At 42.7% G+C, this 11,830-nt stretch overlaps 1 protein-coding gene across 1 annotated transcript; it reads right to left on the bottom strand.

The window, feature by feature from the left end:
* Nucleotides 1–1,150: 1,150 nt before the first annotated feature.
* LOC129760635 (ankyrin-2-like) lies at nucleotides 1,151–9,953 on the bottom strand. The gene is made up of 4 exons (XM_055758291.1): nucleotides 9,934–9,953; nucleotides 8,851–9,734; nucleotides 6,226–8,784; nucleotides 1,151–1,374 (listed from the first exon to the last, which is right to left on the bottom strand). Exons 1-4 carry the CDS (start codon nucleotides 9,951–9,953, stop codon nucleotides 1,166–1,168), a joined length of 3,672 nt encoding a protein of 1,223 aa, XP_055614266.1. The 3' UTR covers nucleotides 1,151–1,165.
* Nucleotides 9,954–11,830: the final 1,877 nt, after the last annotated feature.

Genomic DNA, 11,830 nt, shown 5'->3' with positions numbered 1-11,830 from the left:
CCATGAATGACAAGAAGCGTTCTAAACAAGTAGGGGACAATGGATCCGAACGTTTGGATGACTTTGACTATTTACGGAGAGTGAGACGAAAAGTTCGAAGAGTTCTAGAAATGCTAATTTTGACTTTTTTGTTCTGCAGATTGGTCCTGCAAATGTTCTAGTAGAAGTTAGGGTAAGTCAATGGGGTTAAAGAAGAAGCAACTCTATTGATTGCTGATGATGTTATGATTTCGATATCCATGAATGAATGGGTTCCTCGAGTTCTCTAGTGTGGAGATCCCTACGATGGAAGGATCGAGGTGACTTCTAAATGGACGGGGAAGTTTGACGTTTTGGAAAACGCTTACTAGTGACTGAGTTCTGCAATTTCGCGTTCAATGTGGGTGAAATTTACTTGCGTCAAATACCTATTGTTCGTTTGAAGTTTGCAGTTTTTTTCCGAACGAAAGGAACCTCCAATCAAAAACAGCAAATGAGGATGTCAACAACATAAAATAAATTGCGACGCACACAAACTTACCTTTTCTGTTAACATACTACTCATACCTATGTTTTTAATATTGAAATATTTGAATCTAGACAAATTTTAACTCTTTTTAACACAACCAAAAATTTTGACTCATCTTATAAACTTTGCCATTGTCCATTTGTTGGTGTCCATCGCAATGTTTGTGATCGAACACAAGGAAATAATGATCGCCACAATATTTATAAAGGTTAAAGAAAAATAATAATCCAAACTAACGATCAAATGATAACAAAACCAAAGGGGTGTTATTAGTAGAAAAGTTTATAAATATACTTAAAATTAGCCAAGCAAATTGTAGGAAAGATTAAATTACTTACAAAGTTGAAAAATCGTTACAAATGTTAGTTCAAGAAAAAAATAACTATGGATAACTGTTAATTATGCATACGCATATCAAAGATAAAACCAAACCTATAGGAACTCAAAACTATAAAGCAGTGTTCAGGAACAGAGGATCGGAAACGTTCTATCATTACGCACTAAAATTGTAACGGTAAAAGTTCAATCTGTCTCTAGACTTTTAACAGGTTTCGTTGTTTTCTTTTGGTAGTTAATGTTGTTGTTTGGGTTTTTTTTTTATTGTTTTCCGAAAAAGAAGTAACGTTAGGGAGTTTTTTGTTTGTTTGTTTTCTAACTTTAACAAAGGTAGGTACCAAGAACAAGGGAACAGTTATCTCTAATGACAGTGGGTTGGAATGAGTTGGATGCTATCTGATATGAGTGGATGAATTGCTGTTGAAACATACCTTGCCATTTTTCATGCTCGTGCTCGTCGTCCTCTTCGTCGTCCAGACGGCGCTCGGTCACGTAGTCCGGGATCGGTTGCGGGGACTTCTCTAGAACATCTGTTGGGAAGCAAATGGAAAAAAAATCCGTAAGTCACTAGAGGTAGCTGTCACATTTCTTTCATCACAAGTGAGATTCAAATTAACAAGCCACGTCGAATACGCATACCTGTTCTCATTTCGACAGAGTATGTCGGAAAGAACTCAAAGGTGGAATTATAGCAATTGTGCAACAATTGAGAGAAAATATGGTAACCTAGCAACCAAGACACTGTAACAGGAAATGTTGAACCGAGAAAAGATAAGGATGTCAATCTGCAGATTAGGCCAGATCTACTCTGATTACGAATGATTAGAGTAGTCAATTCTTGCTAGACACAATAAGTCGATTCATGACCCTCTGAAATCCATCTGTAGCCTCTCCCCTTGATGATTGACCTTTCTTCTAACGACTCAAGATCCTGTCTTCCGCCTGTCATGTGCTTATCGAATGTCGCTTATCCGGTTACAGCACATGCCTGGGACTTCTTTTACGCAACGACTCAGATGATTCGCGATGTGAAAGTTCCTACACCGAATGGGATGACTTCCCTGCGTCGGGAGCCACTTTACTCTGTTGTTATTTCTTGTCAGTGAAATATTCCTTTTCTATGTCCCCTGCAGAGAATATAACGTTTTGTCCTCATAACTTCAATCATAGTCAACGACACTATTCGAATACTCCCTGAGGGTGAAGTTGCGATTTTGCCTTCTGGATCGAGCATCTTCTGAGAAGTATGAGATAAAATCTACGAGTGTGGTCAAGATGATAAAATGTAACCTTTGGAAAAGCCAGTTTATAAGTTACGGTAAAGGAACTTTCGACAGGTTAAGTAAACCTTTATTTGTTATTAAGATTTAGGACCCGTTGAACTTGAAGATGCTATGATTAACCATCGGGTAGTGATCATATCAGCTCTTGTCTTACAACTCCGATTCTCTACCTCCCCGTTGTGCTGGCTAGGGTGCGAGTAACCTTAGCAGAGATCGGCTACCCAACCTCGGTGGATGCTTTGGTCGCATGCAGACTGAGAGAGGAGGCTCCGTACGCGTCTGTTCTCTATGTCAGGGGCGGCGTGCGTAGTGCAACAACGTCCTGGTGGTGTTCGGGACCCAAAACAACAACATCACGACGGTCCTTCTGCGTGATAGTGGGGTTAGCGAGCCCGTGACTGCAGAAAAAAACACAAGCAACGAACAACGAAAAACAAATTTTGGATGGAAATCGTCAAGATCACGCGACAATAAGGGACTAGCGATTGTATACTTGGAACTCCTGATCTCTAAATTTCGTGGGCAGTATATACCCACGTGCTCTCCAACGAATTGAAGAGTCGCAAATTTGACATCGTAGCGCTGCTGGAGGTATGCTGGAAGGGCTTCACGGTACGAACGTACCCAGATGGTCGTGTCATCTACCAGAGCTGCGGCAACACACACGAGCTTGGAACAGCTTTTATAGTGACGGGGAAGATGAGAAATAGCGTGATCGGGTCGTGGTCGATCGATCCACGAATGTGTTGGTTGAGAATCATGGGCCGGTTCTTCAACATCAGCATCGTCAACGCGCACAGCTCTCACATCGGAAGTACCGGTGACGACAAAGACGAATTCTACGTGCAGCTGGAGCGTGAATACGACCGCAGCCCAAAACATAATATCAAGATCGTCATTGGGGATTTTAACGCTCAGGTCGGCCAGGAGGAAGAATTCAAATTGACAACTGCAAGGTTCAGTGCGCACCAGTTGACCAACAAAAAAGGCCTAAGACTAATAGATTTTGCCGCCTCCAAGCGAATGGCCGTATGTAGCACCATTTCCAACATGGCCCCCCACACAAGTACACCTGGAGATCACCGTACCAAAAGCAATCACAGATCGACCACGTTCTGATAGACAGCCGAACTGTCGAAGCGCCAACATCTGGTCAGACCATTATCTGGTGATGGTGAAGATGCGCCCATATCTCTCCGCAGTGAACAACATACGAAACCGACTTCCGACTCGGTTAAATATCGCACGAATGGAGCAACCTGAAATCGCGGTACATTATGCGCAATCGCTCGAAGCAGCGCTGCCGGCAGAGGTCGGGCTTGACGAAGCCCCTCTCGAGGCCTGTTGGGATACCAGCAAAACAGCCAATAACAGTGAGCGAGCGGTGGGTGAAATGCGAGGTACGATTTTCAACGAATCCAGTCGACTTATCTGCTTTGTCGATGACATTGGTATAGATCATCTGCAGCGTTCTACCGCAAACTGAAACGCGAAGCAGGAAGGATTGGGTTGATGATTAATACGTCCAAGACGAAGTATATGCTAGCCTGCGAATCCGAGACTGATCGAACCCGCTTGTGATACAGCGGAAGTCGTGCCTACTATGGACTCCACAAGGAACTGCGGTAGAGAAGACGTACGAAGTGTAACCTTAACATGACCGCTTGTTCTCTGCGGGCACGAGGCATGGATATTGCTCGAGGAGGACCTGCGTACACTCCGAGTATTCGAGCGACGAGTGTTAAGAACCATCTTTGGCGGCTCGCAGGAGAACGGAGTGTGAAGGCGAAGAATGAACCACGAGCTCGCGCGACTCTACAGTGAACCCAGTATCCAGAAGGTGGTGAAGCTGGGATACGCTAGGCAGGAAATGTTGCGAGAATGCCGGACGACTGTCCTGCAAAACAGGTGTTCGCTACGAACCCGGTAGGAACAAAACGAGCGGGGCGCAGCGAGCGAGGTGGTTAGAACAAGTGGAGCGTGATCTGGCGAACGTGGGGTGTCCGAGAAATTGGAGAACGGTTGCCATGGACCGAGTGAATTTTAGGAATTATGTTCGTCAAGTTATTTCGTGAGACAAAATACTGTTAAAATAAATGAATAACCCATGGGTAAGATAGTGCCCATGAATAAGGTAGTCGAGGTAGTCGAACTCCAAAGGAATGGGGTAGTTCTCTTATGATCACTAGAGGACCAAGACGGCTTGATGCTCGCTAGTGTGGCCTGGAGATCGTTGGAAATACAAAAATCTAAGACAAAAATCCCATAACATTCCATAACATAATCTATAATAGAAAGACCATCACGTGAACCTGTGAAAGATACATTTGGTAGTTCAAAATGGACAAGCAATAAGAGGATTGGCGAGACTTACAGTCATAAGCATAACGACCACTTTGCGATCCACTTTAGAGTAAATCAGAGTTTACAGTAAGACAGAATGAAGACAATGTTAGGAGAAAGACACTGGACAGTTCGACTAGAATGTCTTTGTCGAGTTGCAGAAGTGGTCGCGGAACTTTAGCAAAGCTTTCAAACTAAGCAAACAGGCATAGTTGAGAAAGATGATGCCTACAGAAGAGTGATGGCAAAAACAGAAGTGATAGAGAATCTCATGAAATATAGAGCACCCCCTAAAAAGCGGGAGATAACTAAGGAGCTATTTCCTACGTATAGCAGGGGTTGATATCGGTAGAGATTCTGTGAGACATCGCAACATCAGTTCTGGGTTCAGATGGTATGCCAAATACAGCAATAAATGTCGTAAATTCTTTGAAGTAGGTCCGATCGGTACTGCACATTTGTTTAGTAAAGGAAAATTGGAGAACCCCTCGGTGTGCCATCCATGTCTGCGAGTCATCAGTGAAACAGCCTGCATGAAGCTTAGTAGCGAAAGTCATGTCAATCTCGGTGGAAATAGATTAACATATGACACATCTTTTAAATTTAAATTTTTGGCTTTTTACGATCTAAGAACTCAAACAAACAACTTTTTATTTGAAATTCACGACGTTTCGACAATTTTGTGTGGTCTTTCTCAAGGGAACTGGAAGCTTATTTCAGTATAATTCATTTTAAGGATTGTTTGTGGACTATACTAAAATGTGTAAACTCACTTATCTGTCTGCTGTTATTGTCAATATCGTTTTTTTCCAACGGCTAGGTATCCAGTATTTGCAGCTCTGTGTATTGTTGTTTTTTACATTTTCAATCATATTTATAAATTTATCATCTTACAATTTTAACCGGAAACAAAAGATTATTTTTCATCCGATTTCCTATGGTCGCACTTTAAAGTACTTTTTGAACTAAGGATATTGTGTTATGTGGATTGTGTGGGTATTGTTTGGGGTTGAGCTTTCTGAGCTAGTGAGTGGGATTTGAATCGGTGTAATGTGTGAGCTTTGAGTATTCTTTATGCTATTGCTATTGCTGGTTGGTTGTTTGGGTTTCATGGATTGTTGTATGCCTGTATATGTTGCACATAATCTAGCTTTATCTGTCCTGTTGTTCATGGTATTTTCTGTGTTGGTGATATGACACATCTTCAATTATACTGAAATAAACTTCCAATTCCCTTGAGAAAGACCACAAAAAGTGGTCGAAACGTCGGTTATTCAAATAAAAAGTTGTTTGATTGAGATCTTAGACCGTAAAAAGCCAAAAATTAAAATTTGAAAACATCTTCCCGGTCGAAAGCATAAACAAATGACACAATTCTTGACTGTTCAGGTCACGGTGCTTCATGGAGTATCACCACAGATTCGGACATGTAGATTGTAGAGGCTCACATCTGACGTAATGCTAAAGGACAGTCCCCGGATGAGATCAAGGTTAGAGAGTCCAGATCGGCCCATTACTTATCCATGGACGTCACCTCGCAGATTGACTAAACAGCATGGACTATATCGGAATTGTACGGATTTCGTCATAAACCTACTTAATTTATACCATATGACGATATTTGTACCTACATGTGTAATGAACCCTTTCATCGAATATTTAAATTTTAAAAATCTTCATTTCGAGGAAGAATGACCTTAATGGGTTGTTAAATTCCTATAAAAAAGAATAAAAAAAATAATGTTTACAACTCACCGTCTTCTGATCTGCTCAAATCCAGGGTGTAGGCGGCGATTTCGGTATCCTGCATCATCTGCACTTTGTCTTGCGCCTCCTCGATGATTTCGTCGATGAAATCGTCCGGCGTTACGGCTCGCTCGTCTTCCGTTACCAGCTCGTTTAGCACCGATTCATCGATGGTGGTGAAACTCAGCACCTCCTTGGCTTCTTTGGGTGTAATTTGTTCCGCAATGGCCGTCGGTTTCTCGTCGCTATCCGAAGATTTCAGCAGCGAGTCCTGATCCCGCAGTGTTTTCTGCATGATTACCGTTTCGCAGGAATCACTGGAGAACTGTTCCGACACTTTACGGTCCTTCAGGATTGGAATTTTGGAAAAGGCTGAGTCCTGTTGCTCCGGGGACTTGATAATGACTTCCGGCTCCGGTGACTTAATGGAGCTAGTTTCCGATTTTGAAACGGAAGATCTGCTGCTGTCAAGCCGAGGGATCTTGGACACCGACACGACCTCTTCTGCCTTTTCTACAACTTCGTTGATAAAATCAACTAGTTTCTCTTCTTTCGCTGATTCTTTAACTGTTTCTTTTGTGGCTTCCTTCACAGTTTCTTTAGCAGGTTCCTTTGCGGGTTCTTTCGCAGGTTCCTTCACTGCTTCTTTTACAAGTTCCTTCGGTTTGGGAGCCTCTTCGGGCGAAGTTCTCTTCGAAAACACTGGAATCTTCGATGTAATCTCCTGGGTAACGGATTTTGTGACCGTTTCGACCAGTTGCGGTTTTTCGTCAATTTCAAGCGGTAGTTTTTGTTCCACACGTCGGAATTCTTCTCCCGTTTGGGAAATTTTTTCGCCGATTACTTCCTCTCCAACTCGAACGGCTGTTTCTATTTCGGACTTAATCTTTTCACTTTGCTCCTTCAGCATTCCAGTTTCGTTCTTGCTTACGAATTCGTCCCGAACGCTTTCGAAGGATTCTTTTGTGAATGCTTCCTGAACCTTTGGTTGTTGCTGTTCTGCGCTCGTGACTGTTTCCTTGGCTAGGGCTTGTGCTGCAGCATCAACTGACTGTTTACTTTGTTGGGTAGATTCTTTGACCTCGGATACGACTTCGGAACCTACCAGCTCCTTGACAGATTTGTCAACTTTTTCGTCGAATGAAGTCTTGGTGGCTGAGCTTTGAGCTGCGAATTCCTGCACTTCTTGGTGTAAAACTTGACCTTTGTCACCAATGGTTTTGACATCAGATGTTCTGGTTTCGGCGAAGGATTCTGCCTTTGAACTCGTACTTGACACTTTGCTGACGATTTCAGTTTTAACGTCCGCTTGATCGAACCGTTGCAGAACATCGCTAAATACATCTTGTTTTCCAAACTTGTCAAACAGTTCTTTGGTTTCTGTTTGGAATTGTTTTTCCGCTCCTTCTAATTCTGCTTTTTGGAGCAGGATTTGTCGTTCTTCATTCCACTGTTCTTTGGTTTCGTCCATTGTTTCGTTTAGTTTTTCTAGTTGTTGTTTCTGTGTCAGAATTTCTTGTTCTTCCGACCAGCTGGCTACTCTAGCTTGAGCGTCTTTTTGCTGGTCAGAGAACGTCTGTTCAACTTGTGTTACTGTTTCCTTAGCCCAGGATGTTCTCTTGCTAGACTCGGATGATTGGGACTCGAATGAGGAAATTTTATCTTGAACGTTTTTGATGGATTCATCAACTACGACCGAATCGAGGGCATCTTCACGAACCATGCTGGCACGTTTGGTGGGTACTGGCACTTTCTCCTTCGGTTGTTGTACGTCTTGGTCGTCATCGTCATCGTCGGGTTTCTTTTTGTCATCTTTCGGTTTGGCAGTGCTCGGTTCCTGAGCCCAGGAAGTTCGCTTGCTGGAATCGCTTGATTGAGATTCGAATGAGGAGATTTTTTCGTGAACATTTTTAATAGACTCCTCGACTATTCCCGAACTACGTTCATCGTCGCTTTGCATGCTCAGTCGGTTGACTGGGACGGGAGCTACCTTTTCCACTTTAGAGACTTTGCTATCGACATCTTCTTTTGTTTTATCGTCTTTGGTTGATTTTTCGTCTAGTTTAACATCTTTTTTGACAATTTCATCGACAATTTTTGCAGACGTATCGACTTTCTCTGTTTCGGAAAGAATCTGCGACTTGTGCTCGAACTCATCCACATTTTTCAGCGTGGCCTTGAATTTGTCCTGCAGTTCTTTATCGAATACGTCCTTTGCAACTGCTGCGCCTTCTTTAATGGTGGCTGTTTTCAGTTTGACTACTTGTTCGGGCGTTACAGAGGATTTGTACGAGTTGTCGATGGGTTTCTGCATGAGAATTTCTTCCTCGTGTTTCGCTCTGGTATCGTCTATCACACTGGATCGCTTGATGGTTATGATTTCTTCAACGATCTCCTTCTTTTGGGTAGAGGCAGGTATGGATCGCTCGGCTGAAAGGCGTTTCTCGATTTGTTTCCGCCTTTCGGCAACGGTTTTCTTGATGGTCTCTTCTTCTGATTCTTCGGATTCTTCAACGCATTTCTCCTCGACCGAGTACTTACTGGATTCCTCCTGGCCATATTGGTTATCTGTTGAAAAAAACGAATGTTTGTTAGAATTCGAAGAATAAAAATTCCTTCACATTAAATTCTTACCACTTTTTTGTACCAACTTCGCGATGGAATCTGACTCGGCTAGGATGTCGATGTCCTGCGCTCGTTTGCTTATCGAGAAGGCAGTTTTGTTGCGCATCGTAACTGTGGTGGTGGTGGTTGTACTGCTCGAACTTCGCAAACACCTGTCGACGATGTCGTCTCTCTGTATCGAGCGGAGTCCGTTTTCGAGAATGTTGAAGTCGTTTTTGGCTTTCGATTGGAACAACTTGAGCATGGACTGGGCCTGCTGGGCACTGCTAGTTGGATTCTGGGCGATAATATTTTCCACATCGGTTTCGTTGACACCGATTTCCGGTGCCAGTTTGATCCAGTCTTCACCCAGCAGGTTGGAAATGTCTACCACTCGAAGTTCGCCCAAGTAGTTCTGATCCCTTGGGCTCGCCCTGCTTCTTCCAATGCGAACCACTATTTCTTGCGAATCCTCTATCGTAGTGTAATGGTCGGGTATGATATTTTCCGGCAGTACAATATTCAGGATACAAATCGGTTGCTGTGGAGGTTCACCCTTGGCAATCTTGGGCTCCCTCATGAACAGCGTCCGACCGACGATGTCCGCGTGTTGATCCTTGACCCGGACCGAAAATGGTAATCGATTTTCGCGGAATGCCTTGAAAGGTAAACTCAGCTGCTCGCCGGACTTCGTAACGGGCACCAGATTGCCGGCCAGCTCGATGTACTGCAGTTTGTCCTCCAGTACCTCCACGTCCCGGCTCTTGGCCACCTCGGTGAAGTGCTCCTGATGTTCGAGGGTTTTGTCTTCCCGGTCGTCTGTCATGCAGAACACCCGGAGACGGGCCTCCAGCGGATCGGTGCGTTTGGCGAAAACGACAAATTTAGCCATAAATGGTACATGTATGGCCTCTCTGCGGAATTCACAGAATGTGTGGTTAGAATACAAAATAAGTACGGTTTTTTTTAGGAATTTCTGACTTGTCGTTGAAAGTGAAAATTCATGCAGGTTGGAAAAAAAGTTCTGAAAGCAACACCTTTACATTTTCAAGGTAAGCTAACCCAACAGTAAGCTAACCCAACAGCCCGAATTGCTCTTGTGAGAGTTCTTACGCATCACCACTGGAATGCATTCTTGCATTGGAGACTTTAAAAAAGGCCAAATACAACATAGCAAAACACAACACAGCTGTTTGCCTGTGAATTGAGCTTGGACCTGCTAAAAAGAATATAGCTGGCTTTTAACTCTTATACAAATTGGAGTGGAGACTATTGCTTTGTCTGTTTAACACATGAAAAATCGTATAGCGGGATTGCAAGCGCGCCCATCGCCAATAACGCGTATCGTGGAAAACATGACATCAATTTGTTCCCTCTACTTATGACTCAGCCGTTGCTATTTAGACATCTGTTTGAAAATAAAATGTTTACTTTCAAAAACAAAAACTTCTGGCCGCTACAGCAAATTTAACAGACTCCCTTCTAGTCCGAGGAAAACCATCCTTCAAGAGATGTACTAGCTGCGATAGACATTGATCACATGTTCGAAATATACCTTTTCCTAAAAGCTATTGATCTTCATCCATAATTCTTTTTATTTTTCCTATCTCTTTCCTGTTCTCTTCAAAAAGTGATAATCTTGACCAGTGTTTTTCAAAGTGGTCCCCACCGCCTCCTAGGAGGCGTTGAGAGCTTCCAGGGGGATCATGAGCTCAACTTTTAAATTTGGGGAGCATTGGAAGGGCTCAGGGGCGGTGAGGTCATATCTATATATATATATAAAGCAATTTCTGTATGTTTGTTTGTTTGTTTGTTTGTTTGTTTGTCCTCTATAGACTCATCCGTCTTAAGAGCTTGAGGTCTGAAATTTGGCATGGATGCTCATTAGGACCAGGAATGATGAAAAATGTTTTCAGATTTTCGGATGACCCCTTCTGAAGGGGGTCGTCCATACAAGACAAATATTGTTTTCGCGATATTGACATTACTTTTTGTCGGATCGTGTTGAAAATTTGCACATGAATGTTTTGAAAGACGGGAAATTGATTTTAGGTATCTTGGTGTATGTAAGGGGTCAGCCAAAGGGGTCGTCCATATTAACTGTACGCTTTTTTTTTTGCTATATTGGCGTTATTATACAATGTATTCAGCTGAAAATTGATGCACGATAGTTTTGAGGGACGTGCAATCGACTTGAGGTTTCAAATTCAGTGTAAGGAGCCGGCAAAAGGGGTCGTCCATATAAACTTTTCAATATCTTAGTGATATTGACGTTTTTATACATCGGATTGGGATGAAAATTTGCACATAGGTGTTATTAGGGACAAACAATTGATTTCATTTATCCAAATGAAAAACAAGGGTCGGCCAAGGGGGTCGTCCATATTAACTATTCACTGTTAATGCGATATTGTCGTTATTATACATCGGATTCGGATGAAAATTGGTACACAAGAGTTTTGAGGGGCGAGCAATGGATTTCCGGTATTAAATTCAGTGTAAGGGGCCGGCAAAGAGGGTCGTCCATATTAAGCTGCCAAAATTTTTGCAATATCGTCGACATTTGACATCGGATGGTAATGAAAATTTGCACACGGTAGTTTCCGGGGACGGGCAATCGATTTCAGATGTCAAAGATTGTATAAGAGGCCACCAAAAGAGGTTTAACTTTTTGGCATTCAAAGCGTTGTTATGCAACGATCGAGTCAAGATTTATACACGGGGGTTTTTTTGGCACGGTCAATTGATTCCTGATTTCAAATTAAGTAGCAGACGACAGAAACAGTAATCGTCCAATATTTTTTGCAATTTTTACTTAACAATGAATTTGGAAGTGCATCTGGAAAAGGCTTGACAATAGACTTTCATACAAACTGTTCAACATATTCAAATTTCAAAGCAAAACGGAGTTCGTATGGGATCAGCTAGTTAACACATAAAGGACCGCGAAGAAATACAAGCCGGGAAACACAAACATTTGGCATCCTATATCTTAGAAACCACTGGATCA

This window comes from Uranotaenia lowii, unplaced genomic scaffold (assembly GCF_029784155.1).
Source record: "Uranotaenia lowii strain MFRU-FL unplaced genomic scaffold, ASM2978415v1 HiC_scaffold_695, whole genome shotgun sequence".
NCBI classification, from domain to species: Eukaryota; Metazoa; Arthropoda; class Insecta; order Diptera; family Culicidae; genus Uranotaenia; species Uranotaenia lowii.
The sequence above is the reverse complement of the archived record's forward strand: the minus strand, read 5'-3'. Positions and strand labels throughout refer to the sequence as shown.

What these genes read in the sequence shown, in the direction of transcription:
- LOC129760635 (XM_055758291.1), bottom strand. Translation starts at nt 9,953, where the DNA reads ATGCATTCCAGTGGTGATGC. An exon ending in GAAGTTGGTACAAAAAAGTG is followed by an intron (nt 8,785 to 8,850) that starts GTAAGAATTTAA and finishes TTTTTTCAACAG; the next exon opens with ATAACCAATATGGCCAGGAG. An exon ending in TTTGAGCAGATCAGAAGACG is followed by an intron (nt 1,375 to 6,225) that starts GTGAGTTGTAAA and finishes GCTTCCCAACAG; the next exon opens with ATGTTCTAGAGAAGTCCCCG.